The following is a 23,062-nucleotide window of genomic DNA, read 5'->3' as shown; positions in this document are numbered from 1 at the left end:
ATAGGAAACATTTCTTCTTTCCTTCTTCTTGTTCTAGTTCTGTTTGTATTAGGGTTTCAAATTTGGGTTTTATTTTTGGGATTTTTATTTCGCGACGTTGAGTTTCCTTTCTTGGATTGAGTTTCTGTTTTATTTTCTCTATAGTAGGGTAGTGCAATGGTTGAGGTTCTTCGTGATCTTGTGATTTGGAGATTTTAGGGTTGTCGTTTGGGGTTAAGGGTTGTGATTTGTAAATTTCTTGTGTCTTGTTTCTCCTCTTCATATTGTTAATGCAATTTGGGAGTTAGGATTTTCTAATTGGGGTTTTGTTTTCTGATTTCACGTTTTAGGATTATCTGCAATTGTATTATGATCTTGCACTTTTGAGGTTTTTGGAATCTGTCATCTTGCGTTTTGGGGTTCTTTAGGTTTTGTTTCTGAAATAAAGTTTTGATGGTAGATTGCTTCTAACCTAATTATAATTTCTTTTAACCTTAACTTTAATTTTTTTCATGTCAATAACTTTAACTTTTAACATTTAGAAGTCAACTGACCTAAGTTTGTCAAGCAATAAATAAGTGGAAAACTCATTCACTTTTGACTAGTGTGGACATTACACTGTTAGCGTTTTTAACGTCGTAAGAAAAAAGAACCAACTTGAACCGTTTTTACAAAAAATATGGGACCACTATGAACTTCTAAAAAATAGGAGAACCACTTTAAACACACATGACAAAACTAGGGACCAAAATTAGTATTAAGCCTAAGTATTTTAGTAAAAGGATCGTATGTCTTAACGGTAACAAATTCATATGAACCACAGAAAAAAGTTCACAATTTTAAAAGCACCCGTGAGAAAAATAAATCACACCAAAATAATCACAAAAGTTTAATGAATCAAAATATTCGTACTTTATTTTTAAGTAAAAGTTCTTCTGTAAAAATAGAATAAAAAATATTTATTTAAGAAATATTTATACAAATAGAAAAAAGTATTAGCGTTGCTCTAATACTTGATATATGAAAAATATCTAAATGTAAACTAAATTCATATGGATCAAATCAAGTTGAATTCGGTTAAGCTAAGTTAGGTTAAGTCTAGGTTAGGCTAAGACAAACAAGATCAAGTTAGGTCAAGTATGATTGAGTCCATGTCATGTTAGGTTGAGCACAGATTAAGTTTAGTCTAATTCAAACCAAGTCAAGTTGAGTTAGTACAGACCCATCTTAAATTAGACTAAGTTAAGTTGGATTCATATTGAACCAAGTTTGTTACACCTGAGAGAAATTATTGGCCAAGCCCAAGTCTAGTAGAGTCAAGGCTAAGTCAATATGAGTAGGGTCGAGTTAGGGCCAAGTCAAGTTGGATCAGGTAAGGACAATGTCAAGCTAGTTGAGTTGGGCTTAGCTCAAGCCAAGTCGGTTTCAATCCAAGTTAGACCAAATTTAAGTGAAGCCAAATTAGAACGAGTCTTTGACATGCTAAGTTGAACTGGACCCATGTTAAACCGAGTTAAGTCAAATCCAAGTCCAAATAAAGCCAAATCAAGTAATTATAAGACAAGTTCGAACCTAAGCCAAGTCGAGTCGAACTAGACCAAGGTCAAACAAGTTAGGTCAGGACAAGTTGAGTCAGACTACACTAAGGATCTCAAGCACAATGTTGATTCCTCAATCACTAATGAATGAATCCCTCCTTTAAGTGTAGGAATTTTAACTCAAGTAAAGCAATTAAATCTATTTCTAACATTTAAATGCATTAGATGACTTGGTTGGAGTTTAGATTCAAGATTAGTTTTTCAATTCAAGCCAAATCAGTTGTATAAGATGAGTAATCGATTAATCCAGATATCAAAACATATACCAAATCGTTAGCACATGAATAACATAAATGTTATATATAAATCAATAGCAATACAAAAAATTAGAGTATATTACATCCAACCTCAATACAAGAGGGTTTAACTACTCATGCTAATGATTCCTCTTACAAGCATATAGAGTGGTTGTCCCTCTCTCATACTCTCTTAAGATGATATGAATACAAAAAGAAATCCTAAGAAAAAGATCTAAAAGAGTTCACTAACATAGAATAACACTCTATTTTTTTTATATAGAAATTAAGATTGTAGCTCAACTTCATTCTTTAGTGATCAACAATAGAGGTTTTCTCATGTGTATGGTTTTCTTGTGCCTCAAGCTTCTACTTTGGTGAGCCGGCCTTAAGGTTTCCTCCTAGGAAGGTTTCCTATGGGCTTGACTCTTCCTTATAGAGATCAAGCTCTCCATATCCAGTCTCTTTATGTTTCCTTAATCAGAGGGTTTTTTCCTTGACTCAACGCCTTACTTTGATGTTTCAACTATGCAGACCATATTTAAAATTTTTCTTAACTTCCTTATTACAAAAAGTGCTACATTTTAATAAAAAAAACATATGAATTTCGTACTAAACTAATTCTCCATACAACATTCAACATTTTAAGCTAAAAGGGTTGATTTGCTCATAGATTTATCAAATTTTATACAATTTTAGTGTAAAAAAAAAGTATCAAATTAAGTAATTTAGTCATTTATCAACAAAAAAAAATTATGTCAAGTTAGTTGGAAAGTTGGGTCTAAGTTAGGAAAGGTTCAATTGGATTGGATCCAAGTTATGTAAGGTTGGGTTGAACTAAGTCCAAATTAGTCTTAGTCAAATTGGGATCAACTAAGACAAGTTGGGTTAGACTCAACATTGTGATTCAGTTTTAAATAATAAAAATTAATTAAAGATAATTTTACAGTTAATATAAAATATTTAGAGATTAATTTGTAATTTAAAATATTTTATAAACTCATGTAATTTTGAAATGTATTTAAGAATTAAGTGAAGTCATATTTTAATATTAGTTAGCCAAATCCACTTCAACCTTAACCTAATTCACTTACTTTATGTGGGTTGAGACATTTTTAACTCCTCATTTGGTGAGTAAATAAAAATAAGTTTATTTTAAAAGTGAGTTAAGGTTAATTTAGGGATGACTATAAGGCAAGATGGGATGGGTGCAACTTTGACTATACCTGTCTCCATCTTAAAATTAAAAGTCTATACTCATACTCTTTCCCATCTTCAAAGAGAATGAAATTTATATCTCATCTTTAAGCTGGTCAAGTAACAAGTATACCTTTATCCACTCTTGCATTATTCTCAATATTAATTTAATAATTTTTTAATATAAAAATAAAATTCACAATAAAAAACATAATATTATTAAAGATTCAATCAAAATTTTAAAAAAATAGTTTTAATTATTGAAATATAACAACAAGTGATAGTTAGACATTTTCATGTTACAAAAGATAAATATCAAACACAAAAAAAGAGAAAAAAATTCACATTTATTTCCTGGAAATATCTAATTCTATAAAATTAAGGTTTGTGTTTTCTAAAATATAATACACTACTTGAATGAAAACACATAAAAAAAATATATACTTGATGTTGTAATGAAAAAAAAAAGTATTTTGGAATATGAGGAGTAAAAATATTTGAAACAAAATATGGTTCTTTAAATAAAACAAAACAAAAGAATCAAATAGATTAATGATAATAAATTTTTAAGGTTACCTATTAAACTAAATATGTTTTAGTAATTTAAAATGAAGATGATGGTAAATTGTATACATACAAACTCATCCCTTTCCTCATATCCAAATTAAAAAAATTAATATTATTCATATATCAAATTAATATGAAGATTTTTCATTAAAACCAGAATGAGTTCAAACAATAGATAAAGTGTAAATTTATTTATCCTCCATAACCACCAATTATGAATAAATTGACAACCTCTAATAACTCTAATTATAAATGTTATCAATGTCTATTATATAAATATATAGTTCTATTCCGAAATTGCACAAAACCATTAGTTTCTTTGTTCTATCTATATAACTAAAATATCTTATAAAATAATTATTACCAAAAGGAATAAATATGTTAGTAACTCCGACATGAAAAAACATTATTTTAATATATTTTCAATATGTTATATGTTATCACTACTATATTATTAACTTTTAAAAATTTGTAATATTTCAATCATAAGAAGCTTTATTTTAATTTATATTAATTTTATATTTTATATTATGGTCATCATTTTATTATTTTTCAACTAACTTAAGTACATTATTTGTAAGTGATGAGTAATTTTCTGTTCAGTTTTTATTTATATATCATTAGTGTAGAATTAATTCTTCGTTAACATTAATAACTAAATTAATAATATTCAAAACTTTAATCTCATCAACAACTCAATAGAAAACGTTTCATTTCCAAAAGAATATTTGTTGTCCATGGAGCTTTGATAAAGATTTTCCTAAAGTCCATTGCTCATGGTTTTGTGAGGAAGCCAAACCTTTTTAATTCTTCAACTAATGAGATGAACAAATAATTAATCTATAAATTTGAACATCATGGTTTTATAGATTAATTAATCTATAAATTTGACATCATAATACCTCTTACATGTAATCTCTTAAATTGACTGAACAGTTTGAAAATACACAGAACTTAATAAACAGACAATCTTGACTCTATAACCGAAACACAAGCGAAAACCGTTTCGGAAGTCTCCCCTGACTTGCAGACAAAGTGTACCACGGTCATGCACAATAGATCCGGTGCCGAAACAGGGGAGAAGATGTCGCAAAGAAGAGATCGCAGTTTGCTTTTTATTTTTTCAGTAAGATTTAAAGCTTTAGTAATACTTTAATAATACTTTTTTAATAACAGTAACAAGGTTCCTATTCAATATTTATTCAGAATATTAATTCTTACATTTAAATTAAACTCTATCTTTAAAATTAATAACTGTTTTTGAGAGGTGGCAGTTTGCATTACATCAGGCTCTGGTTTTCATTCTCGCGAATAAATTCAATTTCTCATATGCATTGTATGAAGCCTATATATTCCGAATTTTAGTTCAAAGCTTCTGTCATGTCCCTGATAAAAAAAAAGCATCATTTTCTCAGCTTCTGGTGATATCAGAAGCACATGGGTTTGGTTTGCCGTTTGCTGCTATGCTAGCTAAGACGAGTATTATGAGTTTAATACACAAGCGATTTGTATTAAACAAAGAAAAAAAAAACTCGTCACACCAACTTTCATAATTTATTTCAATCTAATTTTCCTATTAGACTATAATAAGTATTAATTATTTGTCAAACTATTGTAAATTTGGTTAAGAAATAAATAAATCATGTTCCTCGTTCCAAGTCGTAACAACCTGTTTACCATCGTATGTCGTATTGTATTTTCTTCTTGTCTATAATGAAATTTGTAGATAATTAAATATAGTCCGTCATTAATATATAATATACATACTATATACTATCTAATTAGAAATGACGTAGTGTGTATTCAGCCTATCACATTGTGATGGCTAAAATAAAAAATGGAAACAAATTTGAGGCTAGAGGACACTTATACAATGTGCATTCAGTCTATCAATTGAATGGAAAAAGAGATAAATGTTGAAAGTTGAATTGAAATCCTAATGATGTAAAAATGGGTTAGAATCCATAGATTAACTTGACCTTATTCGAACTGAGTTGGCTCACCAACCCACCTAGTTTAATTTAATTATTTATTATTTTATGTTTTAATATTATTAGTTAACCTTTTATTTATTGTATTGTAAATGAAAATAAAGAAAAAAATGTTTCAAGAGAGTAAAATATTATAAATTTATCTCTAATCTTATAAATGGATAAGTGACACAAAAATTATAAATATTATAAATTTATTTATTAGTTTTTTTGGTTTGTTTTTGGATTACATTTGAGTTGTTAATTTTTTCTATTTTGAATTGTCTTTGGAGTTTAACATCATTTTAGAGTGAAATTATTTAAATTTGAATTACATAAAAATTGTAATTGTTTTGGATTTAAAAAAAAACTTGTAATTAAATGACCTAATGAGCCAACTCCTTTAACCCACTTGGGTTGGGTTAGATTCAAATTTTTTTGACTTACTAATAAATGAGTCGGATCGGATTGAGCCGGATGATCCATTTTGACAGCACTAAAAACTCCATAACAAAGAGTGAAGACATAATTGGCACAAAAATACGATAACATTATCATCCTAAAGTGGTTGGTGTCCAAGATAATGTTAGAATTCCAAATGTAAATCTAAGTCTCACATTGGATATAAATAAAAAAGTAGAACACCATATAAGATTGAATATCCCCATTAATCCATTTGTCTTAATATTTTGGGTAGAGAGTGATATCAATCTTGAACCTAGTACTTGTACTTGCAGACCCAGAATGGTAAGATCATTACTTCACATGTGGCCGAGATTTTGGTTTACTAGCTTTCATTTATTATTCACTTAAATTTTCATAATAAGTATTTTTTGGGTGTACATTTGCAATGTATTTTTATCATGGTGTGGTTCCATGTTTTAATTGTCCCTTTTCTTTTTCTTTTTTATAAAATCTTAGTTTCATGACAATAATGTCTAACATAAACTGTTAATGAAATTTTTCAATACTCCATATAAAAATATTATTATAAAGGATTCAATAAAATAAATCAATTATTCATTGTACCATCTCCATGATACATATATAAATATAAATACTCAAACTTTATTTCTGGAAGATAAATATTGAGTGACTTAAAAGATCTCCTATCTATCATGTCTCTCTTATGCCTCCCATAAATCATACTTATAGTTTTAAAAATGAGGATCCAAAATCTCGTCATAAGCATGATGAGAATAAATTCCTATATATGCAACGTCTAGTCCTTTTCATACCAAACTTCAAACTATAGAAATTTCTTTCAACTTTTACAATTAGATATGATTCTCTATTTTAAGTTTGATACTAATATATACTTATCATTTGTTCTAACTTTCTTACAAAATGCAAAAAATATAGCTTAATATAACTTGAAACATTTAGCTAGTCCAACAAAACTCGAATATCGTCCTTGATTCACATAAAAAGTTCAAACCCGTTCAAAAAACTTTATCGTCAAATAGAAGATATCACTGTCTCTATTCTAATAAAAATACATTTTTGTCCAGGAAACTACACATGCAAACAAACATATAGCTTAAGGATGCAAACTACCTTTCTTGTAAACAAGGAATATGCAAATAAAAACTTATTCTAAGCAAAATTTTATTTAAATAAATATATTCCCTTTCACCTTTATTACGGTGGTTTTAAATCTTAAAAACAACAAATAGTTTACTAAAAAATCTATAAATAAGATATGAAAAAAAAACATTCGAAAGAGATAATAATTTTTATAAAATAAAATTTGAATAATTAATTTTTCTTATTTATAAACGGTTTAGCTTAAATAATAAAATATTTAAACTTCTTATGCTTTTAATCATTTGTATTATTGTAGAAATTAATTATATTCTCGTATTCATATAATTTAGCATTTATATAACTAAGTTTACATACCATTTTATTAAATTAATATCGTTATCTCGAATTTTGTTATTTCCCATCATTATCTACTTGAAACATAAATTGTCACTAAAAATATTAATATTAATATGCATGTATTTGAATAATATTTTTGTTGTGAGAGTGTGTTTAAAATAGTAAAACTCAACTATTTTAATAACAAAACTTTTATAAACGAATTATATTATTTTAAAATCATATAATTCTTTTAAATACTTTCCTTCTAAAACTTTTTTTTTAACTGTCAGTTCATCTATTTAAAAATCAGAAACCAATACGGTAATCTTTGAAGTGAGTTTTCCACTTTCATTTGATTAGTTTCTCTAATAGAGTAAGTTAGTTTTCTATCTTTTTTCTTAGTTTTTTTCTTCTACATGTGACCTTGTTGGCTCGTATGTAGTGTTTGAATTCTCCTTGCTAGTCTTTATTGATCAATGGTTATAATGATGTGTCATGATCGTGTTTGTATTATTCATAAGGACATATAGAACTTTTTGTGCATTTGAAAGTGTTTTAGAATTTTTGAGTAGTCATTATGTCTTTCAAGTAAGGGAAGCTAATTGCATTATTTTTAAGTTACATATATATCTTTAAATTTTTTATTTGCATGATTGAGTTGTATGATAAGGTTTAATCTGCTGAATTTGGTTGTTTTGAATGTTTGTCTTGGTTGAGTTATGTTGATTGAAGAACTTAGGGTCTGATAATTGAGTAAGTTGATATGTGTTTTGACATTAAAAACTATTTTTAACTAAGGTACTAAGAAGGGGATACCAATTTGGTCATTTGAACATTTCATTTTCCCCATATCATAGAAATTAATCTACTGATATTTGATACAACGTTGAGCGGTGGCAAAATGACGATGAGCACCAATTCATTGTGTAGGTCTAGGAGTATTTTAGCTTAAGACTATTGAGTCCTATAATTGTATTGTTGAGCACAAAAAAAATGCAAATGTTTTGGTGCTGAGCGGTAACAGGACATTGCTATGTGTTAGAAAGTATCGTTGAGCGCCCACTTTTGTGAGAAGAATGACATTGAGCGTTAGTTGTTGAACACCACCTTTTGTGAAAGGCTTAACGTTGAGCAACACCTCTAAGCACCAATGTGTATACTGAAATTTTCTTTTGTTTTGGCTTGTTTGAGATAGATTCATCAGGGATTTTTATGCGTGTTTAAGAGTATTAAGGTGTTTTATTGAGCGATAATATTGTTAGGAATATGTGTGGTAAATGTTGTATCTGGTTTTTAAAGTAAAATATGAATGGATGGTTTGTAGGGCATTTCCAGGGAGGGAATACCGTTGAATGTGTATCACAAGGATGTGTCTTGAGGTAAGGGTTTTTCCATTTTGTGTAGTCGTCTTGAACTCTACTAATCATTCATACTCAGGTAGAGGTGAATGATTAGATGGTGAGAGTAGTATGAGGTCCTGTCACAAGGATTACCCTAGGGTTTTTATGATCGTGACAAGGATTAACCTTGTGCGTATCGACTTAGTAGAGTAATATTTAGTCACCACAAGTGCATGACTTCAATAGTTTGACTCAAGGGCACATATTTGAATAAATTGAGTATAGTAAGAGTTTTTAAATGTGATATACTTGTTTTATTGAATGAATGATGTGAGATAATTACTCTATGTCTATTTTATGAATACTCCATTTGCATATTAGCTTATGTTTTTTTTTGTGTTGTTTTGTCTGTATATTCTTTTGTTTGCAATAATCACCTTAATGGTGTGAGCAAATGATATAGTAGTTGGAAGTGCATGATGATGGAATGTTAAAAGAACTTTGCCTTTTTCTATTTTGATCAATATGCAATTTTTTTTTATAAAATGAATGTTTTTCTATTTTAGAAAATCTATAATTCAATTAAGCTTTTAATTTGTTTACATTTGTTTCTTACAATTTAATTAATGAAATAATTTTTGCAATAACATGAATCAAAGTAGAGTTTGTAGTCTTTACATTTAGATGCAAAATTGAAATTTATCCCTGTATCAAACTTTGATAGAAAATTGTTTTCTAAACTTTAAAACTAAATCAATATAGTCTTTTTAATCAATGACATTTTTTATATATTAAACATGTTTATATTTGACACATTTAAATTTAAAAAGTGAATCTCAAAATGTCGTTGGTCATGTAAAAAATTTAAAATCGTTAAAATAATTGTATCTGTTCATATTTAAAGTTTGAGATATGAAAGTTTAAAATATAAACGAATTATAATTTCGCAATAGAGTAAAATCATATTTAATTTATAAAAATGCTATATATAATAAAATTGAATAAAAAATTAAAAAATTATTAAATTAGGGAATAAAATATCTCTATTTTAAAATGGGACCAGATTGTTATAAAATGATATTTGTATAGAGATATAATAATAAAAAAATTAATTTTCTCAGTGAAAAACTACTTTAAGTTTACATACGTAATATAGTAAAACTAATTTGCATAATGTATATTTATTCTCTTTAAGTAGAATTTTCTACCGAACAAAAAAAAATTAAGTAGCTGTTCCCACCTACTTATAAATATTATTACACACGATCCAAGTAGAAATTAACTTAATTTGACCAAAAAAAATTCTGTTTCCACAAATTAATTTTTTAATCTTTCAGGTTTATTTGTTTTTTTTATCAAGACATCTTAAAATATTTCCGTTTGATGAAATTCATCCTTGAGTCGTTCATTAACATTAATTACAGCTGACTCAGTACTTTATAATAGTTTGTTAGGTGTGATCATGATCAAAATTAATATTGCAAAATTGACAATCAATTTAAATTATAGATATTAATTTATTTATTTATTATCATATTATTTTAATCAATTTTAAAGGCTAGAGATTAAGTGAGGAAGCAAAATTGAATTGAATTGAATTTAAATTATGTTGTTTTTAATAATTAATAATACAAAGACAAGTCAAATGGCATAAAACGATGAAAGTGGGTGACACGAGATGGGAAAAGAGACGAACAGCCCCTTGTCCTGGGTGGGGGATATTTAAAATTTCTCCTCTGGCAATTGCAATCTCACTTTTCCTCGTATATGTATATAAGGAGCACATCACGCATTTAACATGAGACCACGCAAGGATAGTGAGAGGCGCAGATTCGCTTCGGAATCGCGAAACTCAGCAGCAGGCTCCGAATCGCCGCGTCGAAGGCCGCGACTGTTCGCTCTGATGGCGGGCCAATCACGGAAATGGATGATCCTAGTTGCAACGATTTGGATTCAGGCCTTCACCGGCACCAATTTCGATTTCTCGCAGTACTCCTCGTCGCTCAAATCCGCGCTCAACATCTCGCAGGTGCAATTGAACTACCTCGCCACCGCCAACGACATGGGGAAGGTTTTCGGCTGGTCATCTGGCATCGCGCTCATGCACCTTCCCCTATCGGTCGTCTTGTTCATCGCTGCTACCATGGGATTCTTCGGCTACGGCCTCCAGTGGCTCCTCCTCACCGGAGTCGTCGATTTGCCTTATTTTATGGTAACTTTATTCTCTCACTTTTGCCTTTTTTTTATTCTTTCAGTGAGGTCCAATTTATTTATTTATTTATGGAGTGAGCAGTCATTACCTTAATTATTATTTATTTCTGACTTCTCACAATAGTATTCATGGTTAGCTGGCTAATGGCTAGGTTACGTAACTAATATACCCTGGCAGTGTTGGTTTTGTTTTGAAGCCACCGAGGACAGAAAAACAAAATATAAGATTAATACCCTTTTAACCATATTTCTTTTACGCATTCTGTGTTAGTTAAGAGTTATATCCTGTTGATGTATATCAGAAGTCATTCTCTTTAGTATGTTTTCATAAAAATCAGTAATAAATTTGTCTACATACATATTAATGACGTAACGTTGATATTTAAATAATTATTAATATGATTTTATAGTATTTAAGTATAATAACCCTTTAGTACCATTCAATTATAATTTTATTGCTTAAGCTTTTTTTTGGTTGTATTCTACTATTAAGTTTTTAATTTTCGCTTGTTTTATTGTTTACATTTTTTTTGTTTTTATGTGTCGGCGTTGGTAACAAAATGACATGACCAAAGATGCGTGATATAAATATTTATAATGAATATATGTATATAATTATAGATAAGTACGTTATCCATGATATGCATATGAATTATGAATATTCGTTCTCTATGTTTAATGATTTTGTTTGGATGTTTCTTTTTTAAATTAAGTCACTAAAGTGAAGTTGATGAATAAAACATCAATAAAAATGTTCAAAGTTTGATTTTATAAATTTGTATTCATATTTATGAAATTAAACTTTATTTTCTTTAAATTTATACTTTGTAGGGCCGATTTAGATTTATTTTTTAGAAAAATTAATTTCATTTGTATTAATATTTTAAAATGCCCTTTTATGTGGAATGTATTTTAAAATGAATTTTTATTTTCATTTTTAAAAAAGTTAAAATTTATTTAAAGTTTAATCCTTTTTATAAATATTCATTATATATACTGCTACAAAATAATTTATAAATATTTTTCAAGAGAATAGTCGATCCGAAATAATATGATATTTTTTATACGAACGAACACTGAATAACTATCATCCGTATCATTGTCCCACTATTTTAAATAAAATTATCGTAAAAATGAATTATTTTATAGATACATACACTTTCCTACACAATAAACATATTGATATAATATGTGAAAATTGATAAATACAATGATCGATAAGATGTATGGGAAAATATTTTCACGGATAAAATTCTCAAAAAATGATAACTAAAATGACAGAATTTGTAATAAGTCTAATGTTTATTATAAAATTATAATTAGATAATTTGTGATATAAGTAAAAAAAATATTTTTTCCTCTTTTTATAAATGACATAGCTAGATTTAATTTTAAAAGTAATTAATGGAAACTTAATACTTTTAGCTTACATATGGTTTTATTACATGATAGAGTAAAACTCTATTAACTTCTAAATTTCTAATATCTAAATATAAGTTTTGTTTTCAAAATGGTTTAATAAATATCATCATTACGTGTTTACTTTTACTCGTTTTGAAGACGATATTATTGTAATTAACAAGATATATTTTGATTTTCTTCTTATTTTAATGTAATTCATAGGTTAAAATATAGTTACTTGATATACTCTTTATATAAACACTGTCAGAGAATCAAATTGCCTTGTTTCTCGGAACAGATCTTCTCTGTTGCACTAAACACTATTTTTTTTATCAGCATCCACTAAACACTATTGACACTTCTTTCTTGAAAATTAGTATATTTTATTTCTTTTTTCAATGATTGAGGGATTATGTTAATGGTATTTTGATTCTGGTGAAATGACACCCTCAAAATTACGAAATTTTCTTTTTTTCTTTTTCAACGATTGAGTGATTATGTTATTGGTATTTTGATTCTGGTTAAATGATACCCTCTGAAAGGTTTATTAGATGAATTGAAATATAAAAGAGTAAATATTATCAAAATTTTGATCTGAAGCTAGCAAGTTATTGTTGAATGGAATGTTGTATCTTGGGCAGATATATCTGAAACTGATATCAGGTTTTATTGTTTGAAGGGATTATATTATAATAGTTACCATATTAATATCATACAGTTTGCGGTTTTCGTTGCTTGTAGTCCTATCTCAATTATATTCATAGTTCTATGAGCATAATAAAATAGTTCTTTTAAACAACAGAGCAGCCATGTTCTATCGTTCAAATTCTGCACAATTTTTATATCAGTAATGTATGTGTAATTTTCCTTAGTAATTAAAGGTTTCTGCTTCACCACTTACATTTGAAAAAAATACCTAGTTAAAACATCTAACTGATTGATGTGATGAATGTTCTTGATTATGGACATACCTGTAGTCCTAAAAGATCTCTACAAGTTTACTGCTTTCGATAGCTGCAATGATTTGGCGCAACATACGAGGCGCATAAGTACGATTGTGATTGTATTTCTGCAATCAACCAGAAAAAACCCGATTGGTGACGAATATATTTGGATCTACATTTCTTATTTCTGATAGTTCAATTAAGGTCCAATCCAATGTTTTCAAATTTTTAAATGGATTGATGGATATATGTCTTCAAAATGCTCTTTCTGTTGATTGCAAAATGTATTGGCGAAATGAGAACCAGACCCCTTTCATGGCAAGCATTTGACAGAATATAAAAGAAAAAAAATTGCATGAGATTTTATGATTGAATTCACGTTTGCTTATTCACCATTCTGAGATCTAAGCTTGAACATGTTGCATGTGGCGAGGTGATAATTCAATTGTAGCATGGCTCTTTGCCTATTAATCATTAATCTCACATGGCATTCCTTATAAAACTATAAATAGTCGATTAGTTAACTGATTTAAAGCTGGAAGTATCTGAGTCTCATACTATATAAAAAATACTTCCATAATTTCTCTGCACGATGTGCTGTATTCCAAATAATAAGATGCCGTAGTTTAAAAGAACACATGTAAACGGTGCGATTCAGTAATTTTGTGATTACATATGGTAACTAAACCGAGGCTGATAAGCTCTTAAACATCACTGCATTGTAATATGCAGAAAATTTACTCATTGATAGTTGATTACCCTTTAATTTTTATTGGCAGGTCTTTCTTTTGTGCCTTTTAGGTGGCTGTAGCATCTGTTGGTTCAACACAGTATGTTTTGTTCTTTGCATTAGGAATTTCCCAGTTAACCGAGCTCTTGCCCTATCGCTCACTGTGAGTTTCAATGGCGTCAGTGCAGCACTATATACCCTTGCTGCCAATTCTATTGACCCTTCCTCCAGTGCACTCTATCTGCTTTTGAATGCTCTTGTTCCCCTTCTTATTTGTATAGCAGCACTTGTTCCTATTCTTCGCCAACCGACTTTAGACCCTCTCCCTCCTGATGCAGTAAACCGGGACTCAGTTATATTTCTAATATTGAACATCCTAGCCCTTTTAACTGGTCTTTATCTTCTCCTGTTTGGCTCTTCCACTTCTGGTGTGGCTTCTGCTCGGTTATGTTTTGGTGGAGCTATTCTCCTCCTCATCTTCCCATTTTGTATTCCAGGCATAGTATATGCTCGGGCATGGTTTCGGAATACCATCCATTCCAGCTTTCGGATGGAAAGCTCCAGCTTCATTCTTGTTCATGATGATGATCTTGAGATGCATAAAGAACTCCATAGCCGTCACAGTAGTCTTGTTAGCAATGGAGACACTTACAACCTGCTAAGTGACAATGGATACATGTATGGCAGTCAGAACGCAAAAGAGAGTGATGTATGTTGCGAGAGGGTAATTGGCCAGGATCAATTAGCAATGCTAGGAGAAGAGCACCCAGCTGCAGTAATTGTTCGAAGATTGGATTTTTGGCTATACTATATTACATACTTCTGTGGAGGTACACTTGGTCTAGTCTATAGCAATAATCTTGGACAGATTGCTCAATCTCTGGGCCAGAGCTCAAATACTTCTACGCTTGTCACGCTCTATGCATCTTTTTCCTTTTTTGGACGCTTGCTTTCAGCTGGACCAGACTATATTCGGAAGTAAGTATTCTCTTCAATCTGCTAATATACTATACTTCTGGAGCTTTCTATAGCAAAAAATAACTTCTTTTGTCTTTATCTTGAATTGAAAGTGAATCTTAGAAATAAAATGGTAGCAAATATGATGATTGTGTCTTCTGCATTGCAGTAAGCTCTACTTTGCAAGGACTGGTTGGCTTTCACTTGCACTTATACCAACCCCAGTTGCGTTCTTCCTCCTTGCTGCATCAGACAGTCTTCTGGTACTGCAGACAGGCACCGCACTGATTGGATTGAGCTCTGGTTTTATATTCGCAGCTGCCGTGTCAGTTACGTCTGAGCTGTTTGGACCTAATAGTGTGGGTGTCAACCACAACATCCTCATAACAAATATACCTATTGGCTCTCTTCTCTATGGCTTTCTCGCTGCACTAGTTTATGATGCTAATGCACACACAATACCAGGAAACTTGATAATGTCTGACAAAGTAGTGTGCATGGGAAGGGAGTGCTACTTCTGGACATTTGTCTGGTGGGGATGCATATCTGTCCTTGGACTAGCATCAAGCATCCTATTATTCTTAAGAACCAAGCATGCATATGAACATTTTGAGAAACACCGTATATCAACACAATCAGTTGTGTCTTAATTTTTGTTATTGATGGGCCATGAGATCTTGGTGTGGTTCACTTGTACAGTAGCGGAAACTTCATTGTATTAGGATGATTTTGCATTTAGAGGTTGAGATTAGAGAAGCAAAGCTATAGCTATTCTTGAGGAACAAGTGTATGTATTGTCTCCGAAGAGAGTTGTAGATTTAGAACGAAGAGAATAAAGATTTTGTTTAACTCTTTCACAGTACACCAAAATGAGAAGACGGGGAGAAGTAGTCTGTGAGGAACTATGCATCAATGAAACAGGATGACATTTGGCGCAGCCAGAATTTTTGCCTGTTTTGCAGCCATGATTTAGCTCACAGTAAGCAAATAACTCCTCTGCTTTGAACAAAGTTTTATGCTCAGCCTGACAGTTAGCTGTCGAAGCAGGAGCTATGCTTTAGCCGAGTTTGATGCATTTTAGATCCAAAGAGGCTGCTCCCATACACTTTTTGATCACTTTGAAATTGAGCTCTTTCAACAAATTAGACAAGACATTTTAAAAACTATAGTTATTTAATACTTTAAACTCTTATTTCCAATGAATATGTGGCTCAAGTGCCCAAGTTTCTTTAAAGCGTTTGTTTTCTTTTTCTTCAGTTTTTCCATTTCCAGAGAAAAAACAGACATCAGAGAGTTCAATTTTGTATTTGGGAATCACAAGAAGCAAGCTTCATCTGAATGTATGACCTTGAGCGAGACTCTTTTCCTTTTTCCCAGGATATGTTATGAATTCTGACTTTATATCACTCGCTAAGGTGGAGGCAGATTTTGACTTTTAAATTCTGATTACTTGTCAAGCTATACTTCCTGACAGATATTTTGTGATCCCACTCGTGATCTTTATCATGTTCTAAGTCATTGGTGTGTTCTGTGTTGAGATAAAAGAGACGAAGTGTCTGTTTATTTTTAATTATCGATGAATTATCTTCCGTATATCCACATATAACAAGACTCAATGTGCCGGTCGATCAGTAGATATTTTGTTACGAAAACCATAATGTACGAAAGTAATTCAAGATTTTATAATAATTTGAATATAATTTTATCATACTGAATAGAAGAAAAATAATGTAAGAAAGGAAGTTGTAAAAAGAGTGTCTTGCCTAACCTAAGCTTCAAGGATAGGAACAGAAGGTGTGATTTTTTATACACAAGAATAACCTCTCATATGCTAATGCCATCTTTCTTGCTGTAAACATTTTGGCAGCATATTCTCGGCATGCCTTGCCCCTCTTTGCTAGCCTCTGCGGTCCTTCCTTTACCACTGCTTCCAGTGCCTCCAACAGGGACTCCACATTAGGGGAAAACATGTAGCCATATTCATCATCAACCACAATAGTCCCTTTAATGCTTGGAAATCTTGATGCCAAAAGAGGTTTCCCACTCATCATTGCCTCCATCAATGTAAGGTCAAGCCCTTGTGGTCTGAGTGTGGGATTGACAAAAATGTCAATTGCATTGTAGAACGCTCTTAACATGGAAGGACTCATCGATCCCAGAACAAGAACCTGGCTTCCGAAATCCCTGTACCTGTTTTCCCATGGTCCAGAACCAGCTACAATCAAGTACACGTCAGAGTACTTGGTTATAAGCCTCGAGTAAGCTTCATGAAGCAGAGGATGGCCTTTGTCCTTCACTAATCTTCCAGCAACACCAAGTACCAAACTTGCATTCCTTGGAATGCCAATTTTTCTTCTGAATTCCCTTCCCAATTCTACATCTTCTCTAAAGTCATCCTCATCAACACCATTTAGAATCACGTGAACTCTTCTGTTAGGAATTTGGTACACATCCCTGAGCATCTCACCACAGCTATCACTAATAGCAACATGATGCGCATAATTCCTGAAGAACCTTATCTCCTTCAGCACCTTTGGCACAACACCCTGTATGCTGTTGTTGAAAAAAGGGGACATAGGCTCATCTGGCTGGCGAGCCAAGTCCTGGAAAATACTCGATTGCAAGCTCTCAAGGGCTATGCCATGCCAAGACACAGCAAGGTTTGACATGTTGCGAGCTAGCCAATGTGGGAGTGCCACGCTTTCCGAGTGCACAACATCAAACGGTTCTCTCCCGTTTTCTTCCACAAATTGCTCCCATGCCTTGTTATAGCGCCACCTCCCAGGCTCACCTTCATGGAAATGAATGTAAGGGGAAGAAGGTGCACCTTTTTCAGAGGATGAGATTGAAGTGCTTTCATCTTGGGGTGGAGACGTAAAGACATGAACTTGATGGCCAAGGCGTGCTAAAGCAGTGTGAAGGGTGTGAGCATGGCGTTCCATGCCACCAGGGGTTGTGCCAATAGGCCACTTCCTGGAGAAGACAGCAATTTTGAGAGCAAAGGGTGGTGTGTTGCGCTCAGAAAATGAGAGACGGTTCCATGCAAATTCAGCCAACTGAAGATCACCCGACCAAGTTTTAGTTTGGGAGGAAGAAAGTGTAGTGCATATGGAGGTGGTGGTTGGGGTATGGAGGAGGAAAAGAACTGGTATAGTGAAGAGGACAACGAAGAAAAGAGTGGTGCAAAAGTAAAAGTTTGAAGGTGAATTGGGTTTTCTGGACTTGGTGGTGAGGGCCATTTCCTCAGGGTGTTCTGAGGATATGGGCATAGAAATGGTATAGTTAGTTTGTTTGGAATTATTTGAATTTTGATGTGTGTGGTGAATGTGAAGGGAAAGGGAGGAGGAGGAGTATGATGGGGGCCATTGGGGAGGTAGACACGCACTGAAGCAAGTGGGTGGAGTTTGAGTTTTCTAAGAGTGCGTTCCTCACGCCTTTCTTTGAGGCTTTGAAGTGGATTCATGTGATCTCTATTTCGTAAGTATTTGAAAAGTATGAAACTGTATTTAAAAAGCACGCACAATTAGGCATTCTCCAACATCTCCACATAGACTTCACATTAAGAATCATTTATATCCTGAATTCCTTCTTAAGTTTTCTTCTTCTTTTTGTTTATGGAGACAGAAACTCAATTCCCCCTATTTTTTTTCTTAAATCACTTTTATTTTTAAGAACTTCCCTCCGTTACATAACTTTCTTAATATAGTCAAATATTTGTAAATTAATGTTATTTATATAATTATTTCACTTTTTTTTTACTTTATTCCTTGTACGCAAAGTCTAAATGAAGATCATAATTTCATGTGTCCATTTCCTTTGTTACTTCAGAAATATGGAGAGTAATGATATATAAATTCTTTGAAAATTTGAAAATTATGTTGATCTTCCAATTAGGCAATGACCCTCCAGAATTGACCATAATATTTATTGTAAATGCTACTCTGCCATGATGGACAAACCAACACGTAAACCATTTATTCATTTTTAAGAGAAGATGATGGACATTACCTAACATACATGAACATTAACAAACATTTTTTTTAACTTCTGTATGCAAATTACCAAAATGGGTAATTTAAAAAAATTCAACTTTTGAGCAAATCCTGCCCTATAAACATAACTTCAATGTTAAATTTTATAGATATCGGGAGTTTGAAAGTCGATTTTTATTTTAAATTTTCAAACTATGAAATTATGTGTAATATGTACAATGCGTAAACCTATTCCTATGGAAGTTGTGAGAGAAGAGTATAATTTTTTTTTTCAAATCACAACTCGTATACACAATATGCAAGATTTTAGTGTAAAATCCGTTTACTTGAAGTCATATGGAGAGAAGATAATTTTTTATTATTTCTTTTTTAAATTAGATGTCGTGTATGACTTGCACGACTTCCATGTTTGAACTGAATTATTATAGACGAGTTTTAATTTGTAATTTTGCAATTTTGAAGTTGTTCTTTTAGCCGACAACTTCCAAATCCATGCTTATTGAATGATAACTCATGAAGACAACTTCTGTTATTACTGAATTAGACGTTGTTTTTCACATGTTTTATGCACTATCCACTTATGGAGGAAAATAATTATTATTTATCAATTTGTTAGTAAGGTATATCTTGCATAGAAATGTATTTATTATCTTTCTATTAGTGCCTCTCTGGCTACTCTTGATAATCTCCTAACTAGATTAATGTGAGGCTAAGCCTTTCAATATAATATTTATTTTTCTTGTAATGGTACCTATTTATGAGATCTTCTAAGTCATTATATATATATATATATATATATATATATATATATATATATATATTCTTTCTTTTATTTCAACAAAACTTCCCATATCTTATTATATACCTTGAGTTAGCATGGTCAAACAAGCATTGCAAAATAAATTTTCAAATTGAAAATCATGACCTAAAGTCACGACTTCAATACTGCAAAATCACAAATTCGGAGTGTATAGTGATCATGAGTTTAGTTTAAAATAATTTACATAAAAGTCTTGCGACCTAAACAAGACTTCTATATTAAAAAATAAATTGAAAATCATTCTCTATCCACACAATTTCGATTAAACAAATTTTAAGCAAAAATTGTGTTTCATTCACGACTTTTAATTTAAAAAACATTGAAAGTTGTTCTCCCCTTTCAAGACTTTAGTAAATAACTACTTACCATGAAGTCGGGCATTTGGTACACGACTTTTGACTTCAGAAATTTGAATTTGAAGTTGTCAGGCCTCGAAAAACGTGCGTCCACGTGGCGTCCACGTGGCAGCAGGAGAGCACGCCACCTCAGCAGTACACATGGCCGACAACAGTGCCCGACACCCACTGACGAACGCCAGCTGTCGCACGCCCAACTGAGTCAGAGCACAGTGGGAACGTGCGTCCGGCGTAGTGGAGAACAGTGTGTCAGCCAGACTTAACGTGCGTCCGCGGTGGTGGAAGACGCGTGGCAACAGGGCAGTGGTCGACCGTCCGGCGTGGGCTGTCAGAGGTGTAGTGGAGTGCGCAGGCAGAATGCAGACGTGCGCTGGCGGGATGGAGTGCGCTGGTGGAGTGCGAACGTGCGCTGGCAAGTGGGAATTCTGAACTTATTCCCCACTTCCCCTGCATGTCCCTCTCTTCTGCATTTCTGAGAAACCTAAGTTCTCTCCTCCTTCTCTCTACACTCTCTGCCCTTCTCTCTCTAAGGAACCACCACTGCACCTCCTCCGATCAGTATCTCCGGCGCAGCTGAAGGACGCTCGGCGTAGGACTCCAGAAGGACGTTCGGTTCGTGAAAACTGAACCGGTAAGTCCTTTCCTTCCTCTCTGACGTTCGTTTTCATACATGCAAGTTGTACGTTCGTCTTTTTCTCAGAATGGGTAGTTCTGATTTTTAGTTTTTGGCGTTCGTTCGTATAGTGAATTAACGAGCGTCGGCGAGTAGAGTCTCAGTGGAGAGCGTCTGTGTGCGTCTGTGAACGTTCGTTCATTTCCGGGTAAGGGAAGCTTATTTAATTTAACTGGTTTGATGTATGCTATGTGAACGTTCGTTATTTTACTGCATGAAAGTAATGCATGATGTATGAATGATGGTATGAACGTTCGTTATTTTGATTTTATGAAGCTGTTATGCTTGATTTATGTTGAACGTTCGTTTTTATGGAATGAGAATGATATATGATTGAGTTACATATTATGCATGAGCTGTTGGATAAAATGAAATATATGAAATTTGAGAGTTTGGGTTGATATGACCGAATGAGATGATATGATTTTATGAGAAATGAACCTTCCATGAGACGTTGTATATTCGTTCTGGACGGTCATTGACCGTTTGGTTTTCCTTAGAAATATGGTTGGAATGTTGATTCTGTCATTTGACTAAATCTGTGGTTGAGGACGAACGTCCTCACTGTTTGAGCGATCAGTTTAGCACTGTTGAATCCTGTACGTTTGATAAACTTCTTTCTTTTTGTACTTGTATATATATATATATATATATATATATATATATATATATATATATATATATATATATATATGTAGCAGTGCATATTCCCGTTCGTATTACTCCTCCAAACTTCTCTTAGTTTATTTTCAAGATTTATCAATCTGAGTTACTGAACGTTCGGTCTTACACCTGACGTTCGTCCAGAATAGCGTTCGGTCTTACACCGGACGATCGTACTGGGAAGCGTTTGGTCTTACACTGAACGTACGTTCAAAGGGACGTTCGGTCTTATATCGAGCGTCCGTTATAAATGAGGCTCGGCCTTACAATGGGCGTCCGCCCGAAATAGTGCTCGGTCTCCAACTGAGCGTTCGTTCTAATAGTGCCCGGTCTCACACTGAACGTTCGTCCTAATGGTGCTCGGTTTTGAGCTGAGCGTTCGTCCTAATAGTGCTCGGTTTTGAGCTGAGCGTTCGTCCTAATAGTGCTCGGTCTCCAACTGAGCGTTCGTCCTAATAGTGCTCGGTATTATTTTGAGCGCTCGTTCTCTTTTCCCACCAAATAGCGTTCGTCCAATGAACAGTACCATACGTGGCCATTTCCTGAACGTAACTGTTTCTCTGCCGTTCGTACTTTAATACGAACGAGCGTTCTTTTGATCTCGCTGACAGCGTTCGTCCTCGGTCTTATTGGGGACAGAACGTTCGTTTTGTTGGTTTCTCTACGAATGATGAAAATGATTATGTATTAATGAATAGTACATGATGAACAGTAAACGATGAATGATAAATGATGAATAGTAAATGATGAAGAGATGAATGGAAAGTTGTGACTTTTAAAAGAGCGTTCCAAGGAGGAACGACTCAGAACTTGATTATCAAGATTTGTAATGTATGAATGTGGTAAGCTTAGCCGGTCGTTCATCCTGATGTTCCGTGAGTACTCGTCCTCACGTAGAGGGGGTAGATCATGTGTGGGGACGGCAGGAGGTCCTAGTCCTGGTGATTATTTGGACAGATAGGACTAACCTCGGGTGGCAGCTGATGAGAGTTCCAGTTACTACATCACCCAGGTGCACGAACACCGAAGCTACACAGAGTTCATACAGTCCGGACAGTCAGTCGTGTTGAGTTTTATTTAGTGAGTACGTTAAAGTGGGTTGTTATGTAATGAATGTGTATGTTGAGATATGCATGTATGTTGAATTGTTTACCTGAAATTGTATGTTGATGCATGAGTTAAATTATGTAAGCTTACCCTTTCGTTTTCCTTGTGTTGTCCATTGTTCTTGTACGTCCGTCTTGTCATTGCAATGATCATCCGTGTGGATGTGAGCAGAGGGAGACGAGCGTTTGGAAGAGTTGCTGGAAGAAGAGAATCTGGTGGAAGTGGAAGTGAAGACCGAGCAGTGAGACCGCTCGGCCAGTAGTGTAATTTGTTGAACTAAGTGGTCGTTCGACCACCTCTTGTTTTCGTTTAAGTTTAATTCGGCCGTTCGGTAATTGTTTCTGTGAATCGTTCGGTCAGCTTTCTTGTACGTTCGGTTTTATTCAATTGTAACTCTTGTATGGACGTGCGGTTCTGTGCGCTCGTCCTTAAATTTGGATTTGTACTCAAGGACG

At 32.8% G+C, this 23,062-nt stretch overlaps 2 protein-coding genes across 2 annotated transcripts; one reads left to right on the top strand and one right to left on the bottom strand.

Annotated features, from left to right (window-relative positions):
* Positions 1 to 10,348: 10,348 nt before the first annotated feature.
* On the top strand, positions 10,349 to 16,364 carry LOC108321216 (protein NUCLEAR FUSION DEFECTIVE 4). The gene is made up of 3 exons (XM_017552933.2): positions 10,349 to 10,965; positions 14,089 to 15,017; positions 15,166 to 16,364. The coding sequence occupies exons 1-3, from the start codon at positions 10,552 to 10,554 to the stop codon at positions 15,644 to 15,646; spliced, it is 1,824 nt and encodes a 607-aa protein (XP_017408422.1). The 5' UTR covers positions 10,349 to 10,551; the 3' UTR covers positions 15,647 to 16,364.
* A 15-nt stretch (positions 16,365 to 16,379) lies between these two features.
* On the bottom strand, positions 16,380 to 18,659 carry LOC108335253 (uncharacterized). Its single transcript, XM_017571236.2, has one exon. The coding sequence runs from the start codon at positions 18,263 to 18,265 to the stop codon at positions 16,772 to 16,774; it is 1,494 nt and encodes a 497-aa protein (XP_017426725.1). The 5' UTR covers positions 18,266 to 18,659; the 3' UTR covers positions 16,380 to 16,771.
* Between the last annotated feature and the right edge of the window lie 4,403 nt (positions 18,660 to 23,062).

Source organism: Vigna angularis, chromosome 1 (genome assembly GCF_016808095.1).
Source record: "Vigna angularis cultivar LongXiaoDou No.4 chromosome 1, ASM1680809v1, whole genome shotgun sequence".
NCBI classification, from domain to species: Eukaryota; Viridiplantae; Streptophyta; class Magnoliopsida; order Fabales; family Fabaceae; genus Vigna; species Vigna angularis.
The sequence above is the reverse complement of the archived record's forward strand: the minus strand, read 5'-3'. Positions and strand labels throughout refer to the sequence as shown.